The sequence below is a fragment of the Manduca sexta genome, chromosome 3 (assembly GCF_014839805.1).
Source record: "Manduca sexta isolate Smith_Timp_Sample1 chromosome 3, JHU_Msex_v1.0, whole genome shotgun sequence".
Classification (NCBI taxonomy): Eukaryota; Metazoa; Arthropoda; class Insecta; order Lepidoptera; family Sphingidae; genus Manduca; species Manduca sexta.
This window is the reverse complement of record NC_051117.1, coordinates 5,342,135-5,367,257: the sequence shown is the minus strand read 5'-3', so window position 1 is coordinate 5,367,257 and position 25,123 is coordinate 5,342,135. Positions and strand designations below refer to the sequence as shown.

Sequence of the window (25,123 nt, the reverse complement as noted above, 5' to 3'; positions counted from 1 at the left end):
ATCGAATCATCATTACACTTGGAGACCGCATTTATGCATATTATTAGAAAATACCTATATGTTGCGTCGGGTTACCTTTTGGAAGACTTCATCCTTCGCCACTGGTCCACATAACCCGATTCTTGTCGGCTTCCCTTTATACAGAATCTAATCATCATCAGAACGATTTGCAGACCCCATTTATGCATATTAGTACCTATATGTTGTGTAGGGTTTCCTTTTGAAAAATTTCTCATTCGCTGTCTGATGTCTCATTGTAACTCCTGACGGAAAAGCTATCGTGTCAGATATCCTCACGCATACGCTAGTAGTTATTCAACTGGATAAAAAATACCTACAAGCGATACGCTCCGATATTCGATTTGATTGAATTTTGGTTTGCCGCGTGCAAGCGGTCCTATATCGGACGCGGTGCTATAGGAATTGATACTGAGTAAATCAAAATTCATTCGTGCTACAAACGTAGCCTCCACCGCAGGGCGACGATCGCCTGTCGGTTACATAGGCAGCAAATTTAATTGGAAACGATTTTGGTTACCCATTAATATAAGCTTGACACTTTTATCCGTAAAGAGTAGGAAAAGCTCAAATATAAACAATCAAAGTAGGACAGATTTGCTGTTATCATCAAAACCTTATTACACTCAATTGATTGCATAAATTGATTGTGGAATCGCGAATCTCGCAGTTAATGGTGGCTTCACAATACACATCATCCAATAGCATATAAAATACGAAGCCCAAAACGATGCCTAATATTTCGCAATTGATTGGCGAAAGAAGCAAACATTCCAACAATTACATTCAAAAAGGTGTGACCTTATTGACGAACATAAAACCTAATATACCTATAGCCAGTAATCGTAAGCACCAACATTCGATTACAATCAAAACGTGTATAGAATAAAAATCAAATTAACCATAATAATATGACTAACAACACAGCAACTCAATTATGCAAGCGCGCGCCGCGGTAGGAAAAACGTCTAAAGGAAAAACTACATAGTTGCATATTTGCCGGGTTATTCTTAGCGCGGTACGCGAAATCCGAGAACGAGTTACATAACACGAAGTTACTGTATACATAGGAAGCGACACTTCCTTGTCATTCCTGTTCTTTAGATGCTTTTAGGAACACCTAATTCTACATCAAAGGTTGGTAATGCATTGATGATTTCTTAGGTATTGAAGGGCGACAATGTTTTAACCGGCAGGTTATCAACTTACTCGTTTAGCCACCTTATATAAAAAAGATTATGTAATTAGTTGCGTATAGATATTTTAAAATCCTTGTTTATGGAACTTTGTCGTATGTAACAACTGCCGTTCCATGCATTCATTTTGATCGGTGCTTACACATTTCCCCTTCATACCTTTAGAATGTTTTTTTAAGCCCTCTGTCGTAGAAGCCGACAATACACTCTTCATTCCTCTATATTATTGACTAAACTATCAGATCAACTCCGCACACACTCTGACAAATATGCTGGTACATTTTCACTCACTTCACAATAGGAGCAGTTTGGTGAGTCTGACGCCCGCTCACGGTAGGTCTATAGTTAAAATTAGGTATCAGGTGAAGGCTTTGCTCGTTCCGTCACTAATTCTTATAAAAAAAAATAAAACAAAAAAGGGCTAAGCCTCAGTCCGCACATAGCCATGCCGGCCCAATGCGGCTTGGCACCTAACTGTTGCCAACTGCGCTAATATCTAACACTAAAACCATATATTGTACATTAAATCAATGTTAATACTTTCATTAATTGTTAAAACAAAGCATCTACTTACAAAATACCTATAAAGCTTAGTGGGAATTAGACGAAGAAATCCTTACGCCTAAATACTAATTAATATAATCGGTTTACCTTACCAGTGGAATGAGTACCAAAACACTTGACTGTCGCGGGTCAACGAACCTTTCCAGACAATAGCAGATAATAATTTTCAATTAACTATCTTAAGCTCTGATTACGTTGATAAATGATTGTTTTAATATGTAAGGATTCTTACAATTTGTGTACGAGACAATTATTCTTGTTACCTATAATTACGTGAGCAATCATTTTTATTTAGAACGTATAAATGTCATGGTCTTTCCTTAAATTTGATCGCCCACAATAACCATAAACAAGGTGTACTACGTAAGGCGTAAAGACGTCGTTTAGAGGGCTATAGATGTCAACTAAAGTCAAGCGAAGTTGTTAAAAGGATCTGTAGATATTGAACAAGCCAGATTTCATCTAGAAAATTAATACTGCACTAAATGTAGCTTGGATTTAAAAACATCCTAAGTCTAACAAAAACCTAATAAAGTTCTATCTCTTCTTTCAATATCAAATAAATTGGTCCAAACACTTGCCAAGAACTCCTGGCTAAATGGTCTATGACTCAGTTCATCTTAAAAATCCTCAACAATGACACATTAGTATCAATTGACTACGTCGAGCAATTTCTTTTAACCCTCACATGAGAATTTAGTTTTCAATTTCCGACAATCTTATAGAACCATAATGCTAGGGTTATATCCCCTGTTTCAAAATGTTGGAAGCAAACATTGAAATCTCTACATTTCGTGGTTGACGCAGGCCATTTACAATAAGTAATGTCCCCCAATAATAATAGAAACGTTCTTAAAAGAATTAATTTGCCATCCTTACTCACCATCTTCAATGCAAACCCAGCTACAATAAAAATTATAATATTTCGCCGTCCTTTAGCCAGAAATAGTGGTAATGTAGAGAAAGACAATTTTTGCACAACAAGTCCATTAACAAAAATAATCAGCAGGATCCTCATTACGATAAACAAGTGAACAAAAGTACATTCATTAACGTAATAATCATAGAAATATAATTCTTGTCACACAACAATGTGTTGTTTGTTGGAAAGATAATGCACGCCTTCGTGCCTAATGTACGACACGATTTCAATTTAAAAATACATCAATCAATACTTGTTATCGTAGAATTGTGACTTGGAACGCCGCCTATCGTCCATTTAAAGACAATAGAATTGGAATCTTAATAGATTTGACAATAAGTGTGGTTTTATAATATATGCTAAATATGATACGGATTTTTTCTATGATTTAAAGACGTGTCTCTGTTGGACCAAGGCCTTTCCATTCTTCAGCACTTCCACTTTCTTCCCTCCTATAAAATATATGGTATTATATCTATTTTTGAATTAAAGTGTAGTCTGAAATCACCAAATTTCCAAACTAACGCCCAAACGTAATATTAATACCAATACGCATTCCAGTATTGTCAATACAAACCGTGTATTCCAGCTGCAGACAGATTACAGACTAAACAAACTTATTAACGAGCAGACGTTTATTAATCCAAATGGAAATGAACTCAGACCGACGAACCGTATCATACTAATAATTAATACCATCAGAAATTACATAACATCTCGCTAGAAACATGAACATTAATATTTAGAAAACGGCGAAATTTTAAATAAGTTTAAAACAGAAAAACTAAACTCATCCCACGATTAAATTTTCGTAAACAAAATACACGAGGCAGAAACCATGTTTTACTTATCAGAGTCCAATATTATAATAAACCTACAAAGAAAAAAGAGTTTCTCAAAATAGAGCCACACAAAAAATATGTCATACAACGTCGTGTGTAACAACTTTCACTTTTTCGCCGCAAATCTTATGTGTCGTTGTCGGAAATATTCTCGGCGGCACGCCAAACATGAATATTATTCCGTTGTATACAAGCTTTAGTCGAATCCTACGAGATTACCGGGCCGTGTTTTCCTAGGCCACTGCATGTACTTACCCTAATATTGTTAGTTCGGTCGAATCTCCTAAAGCGCGGTATTCACGAGCATGTGACAGTTATAATAAATATTCGTCAAACATGCGCGGGCGGGGATTCATCCCGAATACATTAACGTGCAGTGTACACGTACATCTGCTTATATTTGTGATAATATGATATCAAAGACCGAGTGGTCATTTTTCTTCGACACCGACATCGAACGATGATAATAAAACATTCCAATGACGTGAAAGTTTCGCCACGTTTTTTATTTCGTATGTGACACTAAATAATTTATACTTAAGTTCGTCAGCGTTAACCAGTACACATGAATGTTGAGCTGTGACAGAACAGATCTCAGCTTATGCCTTTGTTAGCGATGACAGAATATGGAACAACTGTGCGAGTTGTGACATATGAACGTTTCCAAAACCTGAAGCGAGATTTCTTTGAACCCTTGCACGAGCTGCGAGACTGTTTTTTTAGTATAACTCGCAGGAAAGCCGCAGCGAAAACATTTTCGCACGTCAACTAGCTTACTTCTTGCACAGTGGAATTGAGTTCACCGACGTCACACAACCCAATTTGGACAGCGCCAATTTTATAATCTAGTATTCGATCAGCTTCCGTCCGGCCGGGCTAACAACGTTAAGCGATACATATCGCTGCAAACTCGTTGCTGGCAACTTTAATGGCGCGGATGCATAGTTCGCAACCAGGTCCCAACTCCCAAACTGAATCAACGTAACGTAGTCGACTGGCAGATTGCGACAATGCATTACCATGATTCGGTTTACGGTTGTCTATAGTTCATTAGGCAGTATTCAGAGCTATATCGTGCACGTATCTGTGGCATAGTATCTTAGATATTCATCGCGTCGGCCAGCGGCGTTATGAATCCATTCAGAGGAGATTGGAGTTTATCAGTGAGACGTATAGGCGCATCTGTGAAAGGATACGTTGTTTCAGATGTACGTGAACATTGCACGAGCTGGTATTGTGGAGCTTATTGTATTGTACGCTCTCCATGCCCGTTTCGCTTTGTCGACGAATCATTCCCGTAATTCTAGTCTACAACGCGTACAGCAAGCAAACAAGTAAAAATACATTATTGATGTCAAAGCAACAAACAACAAAGCATATAACCTATTATTATAATGTAAATTCAAAATTGACTCTTGTGGATTGTAGTTATTAAAAAAACACATTGAGCACCTACATAGTACAGTAAAAGTGAAAGCGAAACATCATTAAATCAAACTTAATATACGAAAGGGCTTTCCAATAACCAAATAGCCAAGCAAAACTTTCCGTTTCATAATTAACTCGACATAAATGAACGAAAGTCGATGATCGTTGCATACGAGAACATCAGCGGTCTTTGAACTGTTTATTAAACGTGATAATTACTCTGTACGTAAGTACTTGGTTAAATAATCGGTACTAGATACCCTTTGTATTGCAGATACACAAACGAGTTTCTATGGGCTCAACTTTGGTAACCACGATTATATTAGAATCGAAATATGAAGAAAATTTAAAATGAGTTATGAAAAAATAGTTAACTTCTGAATGGATTTGATTAAAATTTATGGTAAAGATACTCAAAGTCTCGGATTAACATAATATAAGCTATTTTTAGCCCCAGAAAATGAACAAATTTATTCAGAAAAATAATTTTCTGTCGAGAGAGATAAGGACGAAAAAAACTATTTACTCATAACGTTTTAAACTGAATTAGGGCATCACTTGAAGAGTTCTACAGCCAGTTAAAGTACATAATAAATTCCATATAGTATAACACGAGAAATATGTAGCTTTATAGACGAAAGAATTTGTGAAAGATATTTTTTCGTCTGGTTACTTATTTTGTTGGAATGCGTCTAAATAGTTCGGTCTATATAGTTTTGTGAAAGGCATTTACCATCGCTATTACGTCAATATATTTTCAAAAGTATAGGTATATTAATATATATTATGTAGACAATTATAATAAAGCTTTTTTTAATATTTTTTTGCAATACCACCATCAATAACTAGGCTTATTTATATAACTCGACAACTCTTTTTTATTGTTTAATAAACGTACTTAAAGAACTCAGATGTTGGCACTTCCGAAATATTTATTTAGTTTATAGTCCGTCAACAATAAATATTGACCCATAAAAACTTCTTATGATATATATAATGACTATAAGGCTGGTTTGTGAAGTCTGTCGTAGCACAGAATAATGGGTACATAATAAACAACCTGTCTGGTACATAATCCGACAGCGGAAACAAAATTTTCTCCGTCCCACCCGGGCTATATTATGTATGAACTTATGCATTTGGGTATTAACGTCTGCCGAGGTTTGTGCACCTGTCTGCCGTCTGGATCTGACGTTACTTTTTATCCATTTTGGATGTTGCTACTGACCTAATGTTATACTTTATTACGTCGTATTAAAGTTTCTTTTTTATTTTAAGACTTTGTTGGATGCCTTGAGCTGCTACATATTAAGTTCAAAACGTTTCATTCATTATTATTTAGACGAAATAACGCATGTTCGATACCTTCGTAAATTGTGGAAATTATAAGACTGTAGTGATCATTTACCTACCAACTCAGTAGCTCGTTTGTTCAGCTTGTGCTATTACAATATGAGTATCCGCCATCCAGTGATTGTTGATATATTTTGCAACTTTCAATGCTCAATGAATCCAGTCACAAGCAGGGTTTCTTCTAATTCTATAGGTAGAATTACTATAATTAATTCGACAAATAATTTCAGTAAGTATTTGTTTACAAGACCTGTTTGCTTCCTAATTATTCAAACACTACGCCGCCTTAATCAAATCTTCACGCCTGCATGTGCCCACAAACAGTATTATTAATATCGTCTAGCTGCTCTCAAATTAACCGCGGCACGCGCCCGACGCGACAACTATCGACTGCCATATAATTTAAACTTACGTCTGCAATGAGCGTGGTTGATTTAATATTCAATTAAATTTTACATAATTGTTTTCGCATACGGTGCGAATTACGAGCGGAATGTCGGTGACACTGGGTACTAAGCCTAGATAAATAAACGCGCGACCGCAGCGCGCGAAATGCGCGCGATCACACCATTTGTGGCTGTTGTATATTTATTGCCCATTTCCAAGAGTATGTTTGCGCGTCATTTGATTTGGCCAATGGAATATAACTATCTAACCCGTCTGCAGTTAACACAATACGGGACAAATTGCATTCAATAATACAGTAACAGAGCTTGTAACAAGTATTAAAACCATTTGGCGGGTGTTACTCGGGGCCAAAGCAATTGGCCAAGTTGAGGGCGTACATCCACAGCAAAATAAAACCAAGAAAATTACTTATCGATAGAATAGCACAAAATACTGAAAATGCTTAGTCTTTTCACCTTAGTGGGCGAGTGCCCTAATGGTCGATTAATATACAGATACAAAGGCTTGGACGAGTTGCAAGTTCGCGCTGACTGCACGCGATTAGATAATATTAGCGCTTTGGCACGCCATTTATTGGCATTTTGTGCACCATCACACTGTGTTAACGTACAATTAATTTCAACCACAATTTGACACAATTATCCCTAAACGAACAAACCCACAGAATGACAGTTTTAAATGTTTCGAGAAAATTGAATTATCTTAAAAGCTGCTCTATAGAATGGCGCCATCCGTCATTTACATTGCTATTTACGACATATAAAAAAGTTTGCGCATTGCGTCGTTTCAACACTTATAAACATCATATTTTGAAACCATTTCTGGTATATAAGTGAATTATATCACGTCATCTTTCCAAGGGTTAGAATGTTGATTCTGATGATAAGGCCTATCATCATCATCAGCCGCAGGATGTCAACTGATGAACATGGGGCTCCCCCAAAAAGTCCAGATCGACGTATAAAAAGCGGCCCGCATCTAGCGACATCGTGCAACTTTTATTAGGTCACCTGTCCAGATCTAAAAAAAACCTATAACTCCACTGATTTTGCTCCACCATTTTATGAGTATAGTGCACTCGTCAGTTGTTAAAATTCGTAACAATCAAAAACATTGTTACAGCAAAGTAGCTTTAATGCAAGTTTACAACACGAAACAACCCAACGAACAACTGCAAGTAATAATATCATTTGGCGTGTAATCGTGGTTGTCGCGGTGCGGTAGCCGCTGGTCCTGCTAACTGCACTCTCAAAACCAATTGTCGTTAGTGTGTGAATATAATACGGACAAAAAATCGATAAGGCGCGCCCAAATATAAAGGTACGAACAGGCAAAATTTTGTCGACTGGAGGGAGATCATCGTCTCTCGTCAATCGATACTATATCAGTTGGATAGAATATAACTACAAGCTATGTCACTTGCCAGATGCAGCGGCATGACTTCACCGTGCCCGAGGAAAAAAAAATCTATACAATTTCTGCGATTGAATGAGATACGCACATATTCCTATTGAAAGACGATAGAAATCTCAGATTGTCAAAGTTATCGCTTCATATTATTTAAATATACGGTGAATTTTTCGGTACTACCTACTAACTAACTAATGGATCAGCGCAGTGTTCTCAAACCTAGAGTCCTAGGGGGTACAGACAAAGCAAAAATAAATTTATAACGTAAAATACAAAGCTACACGGTGCACTATGCCGTGGCGACTGTCAAAAATATAAGAGAGCATACCTTTTCCACTGAAAATTAAAAGCTTAATATGTATAGTACATACATTTTATAAAAGACAAATTATATTTCTAAGTATCCGAAGTTATGGTTTGGTCGCACTATCGGTCAGTCCTTGGTTAGGAAACTTACTGCCGTAGAACAAAGCTGCATTCAATTTCCCAACACCCAACACACATTAACAAGTATTAATACAATTTGTCGGTAATCGCGGCACTGTCGCGGTACCGTTACAGCGCCGCACGCCCTCGGCTAATTGTCGATAGTGTGCGAATATAATTCAGGCCTTAGTGTTTAATGGACGTAACATACCGCTATACACACCGTGTTTAATTACCGTCAGATGGCGTATTTACCTTCGGTTGTAAAGGTTGCACGCTATGATTTGCGAAGAAAAATACAGCACATTACGAGTGGATGCTTCTGGGTTTTAATTTTGTATTTAGAATTCTAAATGTTAAACAGGTAAAAAATAAAAAATAAAGAAACTAATTATATTAATTATCATTTCCTTTGTCCATAACACAATAAAAACATAATCAAGAAATTGAATGTCATTCGACCGTGTCTTCTTTAACATTCCACTCGAGATAAAGCTAATGTCTTCTTTCGGTCCATAATCACCACGAAAAAAAAAACACAAATATGACAGTACGGAGACAGTGACGTCACGAGCAATGTCGTCCTGCTGCATTGCAAGCTGCCGCGGACACATTCCTCGCCCCGTGACGTCATCAGGACGCATCGACGAACAACTTTTTAATTGCTTTTTATTTTTAGCCTGACAAAGGTCGTACGTCGTACATCCTTGTGATACCACTGCGTATTACAGTAAACTGATACGGCGGATAACAAAATCGATATCGCGATAGAGACGATAAAAAAAAATATGTAAACAGATCATTTCACTCCTCTACATATATGCAATATACATTATAATATGTTGTGGTTTTTGTGTCCGGCCAAATTAGACATTAGTAGTGGTGCTATGCGGATCTACCTGTGTTAGGACACTTGTTTAGATGCGAAATATTAAAAACAAAATGATATTTCTTTATCTTAATTTATCAGTGTTGTGTGTTAACATATAGAAAATTTCTACTTATAAATTTTGCCATTTATAAAATCCTAATTGTTGCCTGCACCAAGTATTGATCGTCACATATAGCAATCATTTCCTTAAAATGAAAAATTAACCCAATATTCCGATAAATTACCCAATTATATACCCATATACATGTTTGATACCAACGAATGTACTGAGGAAACCCGCATACCATTACAATAAAAGCCAGACATAACAATCAATAGAAACACATTTGCCAAAATCACTAGGGACTCCGAAAATCAAAAGCCAACCAACGTAGATTGTAATCTTCTAATTTAACTTGAGTGCAACCCAGCGAACCGATGTTCAGATATAACATAGTTAAGTAAAATCAATTATTACTTAGTTAAACCGATTTGCGCTGGCATTGCTCGCTTTAACGCACCGTGACGTCACAACAGATATCGGGATTATATAAGGATTCTAACGAGAGTAAATGTTTGTTTAAGAGCACCTTTAAGTAAGGTGGAGATTATTTAGAAAATGCACAAAATACAGATAAATTCGAAATTATAAATGGTTCGTTTCTATTATCTAGTCTTATTAGCAAAGAAACCTTGCCACATTTACTATAATTTAAATGATTATTTTCACAGTTGTGCTGTTCCAATAACAAATATAGAATATTTTTATAAACCTCAAAATTCCAAACATAAAATCCTAGAACACAAATACTAACATCACGTACAGTGACACACGGACAGACGTAGATCCAGTTGCGGTTTGCAAACAGTAACATGAACCTGAGCGGGCTAAAAATAAAATGCGCACAAAAGCAACTTCCTGATCCGACGGTTTGATATTTCCTAACTATTGTATTCACTACGAAAATGGACAAAGAGTTTCGACGAATAACCAATGAACGCACATTTTTATGCAGACCTGTGCGAATGCAAACGAAAAAGCCGGTCAAGAGGCAATGAAATTAGATCGCCGATGGTTCCATATCAAAGGCGAATTCAAACGTTATAATGTTAACTGACAGGTCGTTAAAAATACATAGAATGACCATCATTTGTGGAAGTGTACTTCCATAGTAATTTGAATAACACGTATCGATGAAAGATATTATCGATTATAACATTATGGTCGTAAACATCTATTTTATATGAAACTAGTAGATAATGGTAACCTTTAATATTTGCTTGATGAGCACAAATATATTCAATGTACAAATATAGAATAGACTCGCAATTTCTAACTGAGCAGAGGAAATTTCATCTGGAAACTGCTGCAACTTTCTCACTTCCCCATCTTTATTATGTAGATTGTTAGAATTATAAAAATCGATTCAAGATCCGCGCCTCCTCGCTCAGATCACGCGGCGAGGAAAACTTTCGATACAGCCTCATTCAAACTGTGCAATCTAATTTCGGCTCCTGAACACAACAAAGTTCGATAAACGTCAACTTCGATTTCTCATTACAAAAAACGTCTTTATAACAACTACATAAGCACCTATATAGAGTGGATCAATTTAATAACAGCCTTTGATCCTGTGTCAACAATCGTCAGTATCCATTCAGGCGTCACAGGTAAGTCGATCAAAGAGAATTCTAAAGAAATTGCCCGTTGTGATATATTTATTGCTGTTGATAATTCCACGAATAATTAATTTGTTTTTCACAGTTGTTAAATTCACGCTACAAGTACGATATGGATAAAATTAAAAGACAAACTAAAATTTTACTTTAGATTTATAACGATAACATAGTTCTTAAAGTAATCAATCATTATAGTCAAAGCATTTTTGGTACAATACTACTCAAACAATGACAGCTGAAACAATAGTCCTTTGAATAAAATATATACTGTAGGCACCGTTTTGAAATGCCAACTACTGTAAATATTACTACTAAGTTTGACTCTGTACGAAAGATGGTATCACCAATTATTGTCTTCCAACTAAATGAGCGACACGTTTGTCATCGATTTTTGACGAATGCACCTATCAAATCCTGAATCCGAACCAAACAGAGTAATTAATCAAAATGCTTCCAAAGACGGTTACAACTTCCTCAGAATAAACACTATTGGTAGGGGTGAGGATGATTCTAAATATAGGCCACCCTACAACAGCAATCTTCGAGCAACAAAAACGACGAAAAAAAACACTCTCTATAATCAAAAGAACCTAAAGCCTTTGTTAACTTTGTTTTTAATAAAACCGAAGCAACGGTAACAGGAGAACATCTCGTCGCGATAAATAGGCAATGAACGCACTGCTCTCAAGTTAAAACACGATGAATAATCAAACACTTGCAATTGGAACGTACCGATATTCAAGTAGAACGAAATAAGAGAAACCTTTTTATGAGAGAACAATTTTGAAGTGGAAACGTCTAAAACGGGAACGGTAAGAAGTCTGGAAATGTTCGCGAGCCAGTAAAAGTTCCTCAAGCATGTCTTTGTCTTTCAGCCCGTACTGGCTACTATCGTATTCAGTTCTTTATAAATTGTTAACGAGTTGTTTCAATGTTTTCTGATTGGATTAATGGGATTTATGTGTTCTGATTTAAGGTTTATTATCACAGCCTTTAATCGAAAAATGACTATTGAATTAACCGGAATTGGTTTAGTCTCAAATCTCAATGTATTATGGCAATTGTTCCGGTCCCCAACCCTTCGTAGACAAAAGCAACCCCAGCGAAATGTCGGCGCGTTCGGTGCAAATGTAACAATAGTATAAGGTGCAGACGTATTCAAAGACAATTCGTAATATTACACATTTAGAATGCTGAAATAATATTAAAAGGACTAAAGATAGAAGTATTTATTATTTATCCATACAGACAATAAAATCGTTACGGTCCACAATATAGGTGTTTGTTACAACCACATTAATCATCTGCAGGTAAATATAAAGGCAACGCATACTACGCTTAAACTACGTCACTTTTTTCCTCTTTCTTATGAATCATTCCACAAAAATTTATATTAGCGTTACTTCCTGAAATTATTGTACCACTTCAAATCATTTTAAGAACTAACATTTTTAAATTACATTGCCACAATTCCAATTTACCGTTAAAAATTAACATAGCTGCGGAAAAAATTGCGCTTAATAAACTTGTAAAATATGTTTTTAAAAAAACTGCACTGACTTCGACAACATTCACGAAAACACAAAGGCTAGTACAGCAGTTTACCGAAACTTGCATTGCACAGTATTCTCAGCGGTCTTATCTTTTTAGAAGTGATCAAACAATTTCTAGAGCATAAAGCGCTCGATTTATTTTTAACACAACAAAGAGCAACTTATCCGAGCTGCTAGATAGCACAGCTCATCTGGCTTCAGTCGAGTTATCTCGAACACGTGTGTCTAGACTCTAAGAAGCAATGGACGCGATCAATGCTCAATGTTTGTGGATGATAAATGTTTATGTTTCGATTTAAAAATGATTAGAAAGAAACTCTCATCACTTGAATAGGTTATTGCATAATTAATTGTAATAATGCATAATTACTATCAAACAAATCCCAGTATTGATTCTTCTTCATTTATCTGTATCGACATGTTTCTACTGTTGGTCCAATCACTGGAAAGGAAGGGTACAATTTTTATTATACATAATTTCTTAAACGATTTCAATTCCAAAGCGTCACTTCAGCGACGCGACTTCAGCGTCAAACAGCCTGAATCATTAAGACTGGTATGACCAAACTCCACAGTAAAGGAAATTACAAACTTCATAATTGCATCACTACAATGACAATTATATCAAATAGGTATGTACATCCAACGCTTGAATTCAGCAAACAGGTCAAGTTGATGAAATATCATCGACGACGGAGGTAAACCTCTAACCTAGAGGACGCGCGCCGTAGCTAAGCCCGTTCGTCGGTTTGCCAATTACCCTAGACAAGCCGAGATATTCCGTCCACAATTCCACGTTTAAGGTGAAACATTACAAATCTCGAATTCTGAACTATTGTTTAATTCTTCAAAGAAACATAACACAAAATAAACAATAATAAGAGTCCTTGATAACGCTCCTTGTGTCGAGAAATCAAATGAAGCAGGAATAAAAGAAAATAGCTATTAATATAAGACGCGTCCGCGAAAAGGGACAAATGGAGACACAGAATTTATTCTTAGCTTATTTATTTTGCCGTGTTATTATACGTTCTCTTGTGATTTCTTCCTTTTGAAAAAATATTGTAAAAGAGGATTGTGCTCTAGTAGTGTTTATACTCAGTTCAAATTGCGCTGTGACGGTTTTCTAGGAAGGATAAAAAAGGTTTTTATATTTTCCTAGTTGTTGCATAAATGGAATAAGACTAAGTAATATGGTGGGCGGCAAACTGCTTCTGAATTTGATCAAGAGCAGAGTTTATCGGGAAGAGTGACACTACAATGAAAAAACTATGTTATCTTTTCAAGAATTGTTACCGAAATATAAAATACGATCACCCAAGTAGTTTAGAAGAAAATCAATAACAATTCAAATGATACGCAAATGCATTGCTAATTTCCAAGAAATATATGAAATGCCAAACGTACACCGGTCGTAATAAATTCCGTCGCATGCATAGGATGTGACAATGTACAAAGATAACCTTATCAAAACCAATCGATATCGGGACATGTAATAAGTCAATATCGATGTTTACACAATAAACATGCACATAATTTGACCAATAGCGGAGCGCGTACGGTCGTGTGAGTGCGATGGTACTAATTACGTGCTATTTCCAGTTAACCTCTTTGCGTGCGTAAGAAATAGTGAACGAGTATCGATTAGTTTTATTCTGAGATGGACTAGACAGCACACGAGTTTTTACACAAAAATAGGCTCTTTTTTACTTTTAATATTATACGTGACTATAAATTAAAAAAAGAATAGATGATTTCGCTCATAGGCAAATCAAAAAAGTAAAATCACCTATGATGGTAGTACGCACTACGCAATGTCCAATGCTTTTATTAGTAAATCGCATCCTAAAATATCATATTTAACTGTCTGTGTGTAAAAACCAGATTTTTATGTGTTGTAAATCTCTTTTGCCGATGTGTCATTTATTTAAAATTTTGCTAACTTAATGGAATATATAAAATCTATATAAATCTTATTACCACCATCACCATCAGGAAAAACAGTACCGTAACTTGAAATTCAATACTGTCACAATATTGCCCGCGAACAAACTACAAACACCATTAACACGAACGTTATAACACCAACTCCCACTGGGTCCTAAGAAATTCTAGGTGACAAGTTTAGAAACTAACATCTAAGTAGGCTGTGAGTGAAGTAGCGAATACGTACCAACTGCCAGCGAGTTATGGAACCTGGTGCGGTTTAAAATATTTAGCGGAAATGCGAAACTGTATTACACATTTTCCACAGCCATTCGTGTTGCTATTGGGTTTTATATTAGAATTTAAATTGACCTCTTATAGGTTGGTCTTCTTAATTCGTTTACCATCGTTTTAATATTGAGTATGTATCCTAAATAACTTTTAGGTTGTTTTGAATCCTGTCTCTTGCATAAACTATTATTAATTAACATTAAATTGAATGACTAGCACTTAATCTTACGCAGAATCATTTTAGAACAATAAAGGAAAAGACGAGAAAATCATATTCCATGTACAAACGGAAAAACTTTATATATAATTGTCGGATTTAACCTCACGAATGTAGGATATAGTATAAATTATTGTTAAAAAGTCTATTTTCGCCCTGTTTCTCACACTTCTCCGATGAACCTAATATAAAGCTTATAAACGACAGAAACAAAACCTCCTAATTAATATCAGAAAAATAAACACGAAATTTAAACGTTCTCCTTTCAAAGTCAAAAGAACATTTGCATGCAAATGATAAACATAAGAGAACAAAGAATATTCTTTGCGTGCAATCAATAACAGAAGGCATCTTGTTTACTAAACAGAGAACGGAATAAAACATACAATCCATATTGAGACTTAAACAAATCCGCTGCAAGGTCAGAGCGGTAAAACTATGACATAAGTACTGTAGGTAGCAAAGGTATAGTCAAGTTGGGACTAGAAGGCTTATGTAGAGATGGTAAAATTTAATGTGGAGGAATTTAGTATCAACTAACCGCTATTGTCAATACACGATCCCAAATTTTCGATCTATCGTGAAAATGGACCAATCAAAAACAAAGTTTTTTTGACATGCTTACAAATGAGTTTTTTTGATTGGTTCTCTCTCGGAATAGGGTTAAAGATTGAGATTGGAATCGTTATTAAAAACGGCTGTTAGAGAAGGTAAACGCTCTGTACAAGACAATGGTCGCTCGTATAAATAAGGTTGACAAGAAAGATAGACAAATGTCTCAGGGACAGATTCAAATATATTACATTTCTGATTATTTCACTGTTGATGTAAGCAACGTTAACAATAAAGGAACATATCATAAGGAGGACAACATAGCTGAAGAATCTACATAAGAGTTTCATGGGTATGTGAAGTCTGCTAACCTGCAATAACGTATTAACTAAGCCACACTACCAGAAGAGGCCCGTATACAGCAGTGGAAAGGTATACTACAGAGCTGGAACTTTCAAACACTTGAGAGATAATTCCTGAATAGCGTACACCGTGCCATATGGTGTAAAACTGGTTATGGTGATTCATTCCCGTGACTCGCCTTCGGGATCAGCTAGTATATCCGATTACTTCGGAAACCGTGGCAATTACGATCGATGAGTCCCCTTTCGTTAACAGTCTTCGTTTTGGTATTGCTTAAATTTTATTGAGTCTACTAAATGGGCCAATCAAGATGGAACATACATAAAGACGTTTTACATGGGAATTCATTGCAAAAACTGACAGTCTATAAGCATAAAAAGACACATACTAGTACTTATTTTGTCACAAATATTATTAAAAAAAATAGACAGTACTAAAGATGCAAACCGCGTAATCTATAGCAGCTCATTTAGCAATACATAGCCATTTTCGCGTCTAATCTGTGTCATAGGACATAGCGTACATGCTTAAACTGGGCATAAAAACTGCCAACAGTTACTTATCTATTTCTGAATCAATCAAAGTCTAACTTGATTGAAGTTAAGTTTCGTAATGTTGCAACTTTAGTCATCACTTGAGCAATGTAATTTTTGTGAAACTGCATTTTAATTTCAAACAGTTTAGTTGTGTGCTGTATCGTCGGCCGCCATAGCAGTTGCAAGTTGCGACTGATGATGTAACCGTTGTTACTCATTTTCGTTTTAAATTCCCAAAAATTATGAGAACTAGATTAAAAAGTATCGAGCATATAAGCTTAATTTTAGATTCCCAGAAATTACAAGAACTTCATTAAAAACTAACGAACAATTAAGATGGCATTACATTAGACATAATACCACCGCTTATTTACACGGTGAAGTAAAATTTCAACTATTCTTATTACAAAAGATATAAATACCGTTATGACTTAAAATACGTCTGTCCTTAGACAGCCGTAGCGTGCTGCATTTTGCAAAATGACTAATGAAATCTAGAAAGTTCGTAAATCGTCTCGAAACGAACGTTGCACTACGTAGATAAAACGTCAAGGATTTCATTAATTATGTCTCAAAGCGAACTTTTGCTAGATGAAAGGTGGACGACATAAAATATATCTTAAATATACTTCAATTAATTATATATCGAGAAAATATGAAGCCTGTTTTAAGGCTATGAAAAATTTCAATTCTAATCTTTGTCTAATTTACAATTATACTGAATTCTCTGATGGTCTTTTCATAAAAATAACGCCTTGTCATTTGTATAGCAACATCTACATTGACTTCTTTCAATTACACGCGCTAGCAGCTTGTCTCACGGTGAATAAGAGAGTTTCTCAGCGCTTGAAGCACAAAAGCAATTCGCGCTCAAAGGCAGCCCCGTAATGAGACACGATAGGGCTCAAAATATGTAACACAAGCTCACGGCTTTATTCGCGAGGCTAGGTAGAGTAGCAAGCACATTCCGCCGAAATAATACCCGTCATACAGTGTAATAAGTGACAAATACTACCACAAAAGCTGCAATTATCATTTGCAAGTCTCCTGGAAATCAAACCCGTAATCTCATTGTTAACAGCCTAGCTGAACTTTCACTAAACCAACGAAGACTAGACTGAACCAAAAGTAAGAACGTAAACTTTCCCGACCACACGGGGGCCACGTTTCCAACATACACATATTTATTTTTAAACTCAATTTCTTCATTTGTATAGCTTCATCGTTTCCGCGAATCTGTTGCGAACTTAACGTTACGTGAACGATGGAAATACACGTGCGGGGGCCATTTTAAATTCTACAATCGATACTAAAATTGGAATACGTTGGGGATAAACACGACGTTGTATTTTTAATCTTCATACCAGTTCAGTTAAGTTCTTTTTATCCCGGCACGACAGGACCATGCATTTGGTAAGTACATTTCTATCCAAATAATGTCCAACGAGATTTAGCGTTCTTGGTTGCTCCTCGGCATTATGGCCGCCTGCCTTACGGAATACAAATCAGCTAGCCCGGAAGACTCTGATGTTTTATCCTGTCAAATGTTTCATTCATGAGGGTTTTATGGACGAATTAGCAACGTTAGATAATGACAATAACCATAATTTTCCTACGCTCGGGAGTAATGGTTTATGAACATAAATAGAACTCTATTGTCTATTAATGTTCCATAATATCTTAGCTCTTATAATTTCACATCATTTAGAAGAATTTTCGTGTCATTAAAGACGTTGTTCTACATAGTCATATTAAATTGAATACGTCTAAATACTAAACTTGCAAATATTCAACGGACCAGTAGCACAGTCTATTATAAAAATCAAAACTACATAAACGGCTTACTACACAAAGTATTCTGATATTGTTCTTTATTAACCTCAAGATCTTTATAGCCCGCTTCGAAGTTTCATATTACAAATATTTGGCAGACTGATTAACTTGAACACAATGAAAACTCATTTTATATTGTGTAGCGATACATGTGTTTTTAGATTGCAACCCCGGAGGCAAAGAAATAAGTTTCTAAATTCGTTGCGGGTAGCGGGCGCTCGTCGCGTCTTTACTACGTGCCACTGACTCTCAAAAGTTGCAGTTGTGTACACTTTAGACGGGACAGTCTACATCAAACTTTAAAACCTTCAGTATGGCATAAGATCTTGGGCAAGGATGTTTGGGTGGTGTTACTTTTTATATTTCTATAGAATTTACTTCGGTTAACTTGATTGGCAATTGTACACGAAGATAATTACTAAATGCTTAGTAATTTATATTGAGGAATAAATCTAGGTCGGGATCTAAGTCTTAAGGGCCATATAAATAAATGCTACTCAATATCGCTGTGAAGTGCGATATAAACCGAGACGCTGTGAAGTTAGTCAGCATTTAAATGTCCTCACTAATATATATAATTAATATTTATATAAAATAGCGAGTTAAACAAATAATAACCAAAATAACAACTAACGGATTTTGACAGCTAAGTTTTTTCATGATGATTTCACGACTCAGCTGAAGAGGCGCTTAAACAATAGCTCAAGTGTTGTTCATTAAATAGTTCAACACCTCAAATGTATACTTAAGAGCCTACACAGAAGTATAATTGATTTATTAAATACAGCCCTTAAGAAACACACACTTACACACTTCTTTGTGATTCTAAGATCTGCAAGATCACTAATTTATAATCGTGGTCACCATCGGGCATTAAACAAATTTTAAAAAAGGTTCACTGGCCGAATGAAAAAAATACATTTGCCACAGTTTAGGGTCATGACACCCCACGAGGCTCGCGCGAGATGGGCCCGTGTAAATGGAACAACAATCTGCGGTCAGTTATTGTTTTTATATACATTTGTACACGAAGCACAATGGTCTATTGTGGCTCGTCCTGCGATACGACAGCCCATGAGCCACTGGTGAACGAAGTAAATGTACATTTCGGATTGTGGTCGGCTGATGAATCATTTTGAAATAGAAATATTTTAAACGAGACTGGACTGGTTGTAGGTTTCTTAGAAATGGTCGTTGAGATTATAAATATGAGGAAAGATTTGATCAATTTGTGAAATGTCTTAAGGAAATACGATCAGGTTTATTTTATTTCACTTAAATTAAGAGAATTTGAATAGATATTTTACGACTGGTATGCATTAGAAAAAGTCTTTACGTGTCAATATTACTTATAATTATTCATATATCAACAAATATCTAACCCTAAATTTATTTCTCCATCTACGTTTCTACAAGAAACATCAATTATCACAATAATATATTATAGATAACCATAAAACTATAGTAAAAAACAAGTAGCAGCATCGCAACATTTTCTTAATTAGAACACACAACAAACCGACTTAGTTTTGATTCATTGTTGACGATCGACCGGCTTAGACATTCGACCGCACTGCATAACAACTTGCGAAACTCTGAATATGTTTGGCATCCATTGAAATGCTGAATCGACTGAACTGGGCCACTAGCAGTGGAAACGTGACATCTATTTTAATTTGAACCGCTAAATTTTGATTTTAATTTCATCGAATTGAAGATAGAATACACAAGTTTATGCTTAGCTGACAAAACTAAATTTAATTAAGCTTCAGCGCTTCAAAAATGACACCTTTCTGCGCGAATTAGTGAATTTGTACCAAGCGCGATTTATGCAAAATCTACTGAATTGGAACACTTTTTTTAAATATTCTAGCTCTTTGGCACTTACCGTTCCTTCCTCAACATTTTGTGTAGTTCTGGTTCTTTCTTAATAACCTGTGGCAAGCAAGACATCAGTATTGTTTTGTAACATTTTACCCAATCGTCGGCCTGTGTAGAAGGCACGTAGCGGTACGCGTCCCTTGTGGGTGCGAATAGACCAGCGCATCGATTACGATCAGGTAAACTACTACGCAAGATATGAGACAACATAAACATATTCAAAACACCTATAACTATAAAATAATATAAAATTTTCCGGAAGGGAATCTGACACAACATATAGGTACTAATATGTATAAATGCGTCTACAAGTCGTTTGATGATAAGTAGATTCCACAAAAAAACAGCATAAAGGGAAGCCGGCAGGAATCGGGTTTTATGGACCTTACGCCATTGACTCTCAGGGCTCGATACTTAACCTCAAAATTCAGCTCTATCAACGTGAAAACTGCGCCTTCTTAAGGTGTTTAATTAAAAAATAAATGTATAAAAACATTAATTTAACCAACAAAAGTTCAAAGGAGGACAAAAACAACACAGTTATTTTAGCTAAAGAAATTCTCCTTCAACCAACGCGAATGACACAGTTTTTCAAAACACTCACGGGTGGAGCATTTATCGTTCGTTCACTAATGTATATTTTGAACACTTTCGTTCACTCTTTATTTTTTGAGCACTTGGAAAGGACGAGTGTTTGGTAAGCAATCATGGCGCTAAAGGTCAGGCTTATCTTGAACAAAATGTTTGTACAAATATTTGTGCCAACTAAGAGCGCTTTTCGCCGGCTTCTTATATTTTGAACAGTGTCGGATCGTTAAAACACCGTAAATACGAGAGTATTCAAAGGGAGGTAGTAACGTTGGCGATGATTGGTCCAAACAAAAATCAAAGTCGATTTATTCAATTAACGTCACGTGACTTGTGCTCAATGTTATCAAGAACGAATTCCCAATAGATTCTATAGTCGGTCAGCATCCACGTATTGAATGCTCATTTTAAAATGTATACTGAATTGTTCCTTCCTTTGGTGTTCACGCTTGTCTTTTCATACTATTAACGTTTTTGTCTAATCAAACAGCATCGTCTAAACGAGATCTTAGAGCTATGCCTATTTTGGCAACTTTTTTTTTGTAAGGACACAGGAAATTTACCCCACTACACCTGATGGTAAGTAAAGTACCGACCATTATACACCATAGATTTACAGACATTCATTCAATTTTATTTGCTTTTCAGTTCAAAATGGTTACTATAAAGAGTATTTTGCATTGTCTTGCATGTGTAACAAATATATTAAATTCGACTGTCGAATTACGACTAGACGACCACTAGTTATAATAATTGCTCCATACGCCATTAGAATGCCAATCACGCCACACCTAGTCATCATTACCATGCACATTTTTTAAGACCCAAATCTCACGAACACTTAATCACCAACGGTTCTCATTACGCAAATTCAACAGTTAAACCATCGACTCGATCGAACGTCCATATTCCCCAACAATCGAAACCATTACGAGCGAATGGACTCTCCAAGTTTCATACAACTTTTACAATAGTTCACATTGTACTATTGTAGTACGGGAGGTAGTATGAACATTGATTTTTACTACCGAATTGAAATACGGCAAATGAGTCGCTCGTAAATACATCACAGATACGAATCAAGGATGTTTTTTTTTGTTACGGCAGACTGTATTAGGATAACGGGAACCAGTAGGATTTTATGGGAAATAGGCTGTTAAAAATCACAATAAAATGTTTATTGCCAATATCTTCGTAGCGGAGATAGATTGATGAGGGTGGAAGAATCGAAAGTGGTGTTGCTGAATCGTGCGAAATGGCAATTGATGGTCTCTACTTGACCCTATGGGATACCGTAGTGATATTACATATGCATTGATGTATAATATTTTATACATTTGGTTAGTTATTCGAGCAGTGTGGTAATTCTCAGGACAATGCGTGGATTCCCCGAGGTTTCGAAACAACGAATCAGTGTTAGTCGCTAAGAATTAAGATGTCGATTGCCGGTCCCCGTTTTAATATGACCACATAGATTTCTCATATACTTATTATATCTGTTAATTTTATTGCATGATATAATTATTATGCACAGGTATTTGAAACTAACGGACATTTGGATGCAATCGAATGGACAAAAATTATCTTGAAAAGAAAATATGGCTTTTAATTTAACGTTAAACGAAGGCTAATAAAATTAGACCATTGGGTAATACACTCTTCAACTTGAATTAAGTCGACACGCCGATATTACCAAATCATAACCAGCAAAGGGCCATGAAAGTCTATCAACTATCTAGGAAATTCTTTTGTACCTGATTTAACATCGGCTAGGTGCCAAATTTGCAATTCCATTCAATCTCTGCCAATTTTCTCAAGCTATACTATCCTCTAAGGGGAGATCATAGACACTCATTTCTTTCTCTTTTATAAACCTATTAAAGATATTCGGAACATCATGTAACAATCAGGAACATCTGTCAAAAAAAACATGTACTCACCGATACAGTGTGCCTGAATGTATTTTCTTCACACCTTCCATTTCTGTTGTGGTGCTGTTATCATTGTCCGTACATTTGGCCGTTACTAATTGCTTGTTAATGCTTTACACTGTGATGTCATTATGACTTGATACTGACGGCTTTATTGGCTTCACCTGGAACAAAACGCGAACGTTTAATATCGTTTTACAACTTTTGCGAAGGGAAATTTGAAACTGGGTCTTGTTATTGTTACCTATGAGTGTTTTGGGTTAACGTAGTTTGGTGGGATGCGGATCACTAATTATTCAATTTACGCGAACGATAAGTAATTATAAATTAATATATTAGTCAAATATGTGGTTTTATTGAGTAAGATATTCCCGAAGCTCGACCGATCGTGAATTCGAATAACTGAGATGGAATTAAATTTCAATAATAAGTGAACAATGAATGCCTAGATGTTAAAGACGCGACTTAGAGTAAACGATTTACGAACGAAGATTCTGACATTGACCGTAACAAGGCTGGGAAAAGACAAGAAGCAACGACTCTCACACGCATACTTAACCTTTATTAAATCCAAATATTAAATTCTAATAATACTGGTATTATACAACGTTACTGAACCGCGTGCATGCATGAATAAAAAATTTAATTTCCCCAAAACCTCGCACCTTCGCTTACTTGAATAACTTACAAGATTATATCCCTTAATATTCTCGTGCATTATGTATCCCCCTTAAAATCCTACTTAATACCACTAGACGGGAAACTACATAAGTTAAAGCTTTAAAATTACGAGAAAGTTTTCAACTCGACACGTCACGGATAGCAATACCATACTTTACTGTTGTCTAGAGGAATATAAAGTATACGACAGGGGATAATAATATAAATTCACAAATGGACGGACGATATTCTGTTGGAAGACCGGAATATACATTTCGTTACGTATTTCGCGTAAAGAGAACAATGTTGGTCGACAGTATTGGATACTATACTAAAAAAAAAAACTTTACAGTACCTTTATCTATGCAAATATGGCTATCAAAATTTATGCAGATCCAACAGGCGTTGAATGATTGTGTTTTTATTTTATGAAAAATGATAAAACAACCGTTATAATTTGGGAGACAAAGGCATTAACTCGTGTGTGCAGTTTATTTAAAACAGTTATTAACATAATTGCAAAAACAACTAATTTACATTATAAAGTATAAACCTTATAACAAGACCCTTCAAATCGCAATTAGAAAGTAATTTATGATTACAAGAAACGAGGTGCAAGCAAGCAAACAAACAATAAATGAAAGCTCAATGATTGTTCATTGTAATCTGAAGTAACAATGTTTAGTGCATTCTCACTCGACGGTATCGCGGTTAATTGCAGCGGCAATTAAGTCGAGGCGCGCAGATGGGGTTTGAAAAAAACGTTTACAAGACTAAATCATATGAGTATTAGAAAATAGTGTATTTAAAGTTAACGTGCTTTAGCCCTGAATACGGTTAAGTATACAAGAAAAATAAAGAAAAAAATCAACCAGTGAGGAATGCTGTCCGTGTCGAAGGTCGATATGATTTTGCCGGCCTGACTACCCACTACGAACAAGATAATTTCTTGTAATGATGTGCTTAATTTTGGTGGATTGTTCAACACTGCTAATTATAATATTGGACGGACCGACATGACTTATTAAAATCATCTTTAAACATTTAGCTTCGATATTTCAAAAATCAAACTATTGCGATTTGTGACATGATACGTATACGTAATAACCATCAGGGTAACTCCATCATTAGTTAAGGTATCAAAATTGACTAATAATTAAGCTTGCAGATTGAAAATAGGAACTTAAAAAAGACCTCCTATTTCCTAAACATTTGAAAATTTTCGACCATTGGAACTGTAAACACTGAACATCAAGAAAGTATTTTTGTATTTAATTTTTATGGTATCAATAACCACAACGAGGATCTAGCAACTATGTGTCTGCATTGCTAGGTACCACCGCTTTGTCTATCTCTATCGAAAAGCAACAATGTGAAGAAAGTTTCTAGGGTTTATGCCATCTGTAAATTCGTTGAGGTTTTCGTATCAGTATCCCGATACATCAGGGTCTCAATGAGTGCAATGGAATTCTATATTCAGTCAGCGAATTAGAGAATTTATATTCGATATCTATGGATAACTAACAGTGGAGTTCGCGACTTATTAATTCAAAATAATGTATATTAATGTGGCCAGACGTGTCGCCTACCATCAACCAGTCTTTAGAAAAATTCTATCCATATAGCTTCCTGACCTACCTCAATAATCTGGGGCGACCAGTTAAAATCAAATCA

General features: G+C 35.7%; 1 protein-coding gene across 1 annotated transcript in view; it reads right to left on the bottom strand.

Moving 5' to 3' along the window:
- The window catches only part of LOC115443833 (catenin delta-2), a 57,508-nt gene extending 34,518 nt beyond the window's left edge, over positions 1 to 22,990 (bottom strand). The window contains 1 exon segment of the mRNA XM_030169418.2: positions 22,799 to 22,990. Within this exon segment, the coding sequence (XP_030025278.2) occupies positions 22,799 to 22,839 (41 nt within the window). The 5' untranslated portion in view covers positions 22,840 to 22,990.
- Between the last annotated feature and the right edge of the window lie 2,133 nt (positions 22,991 to 25,123).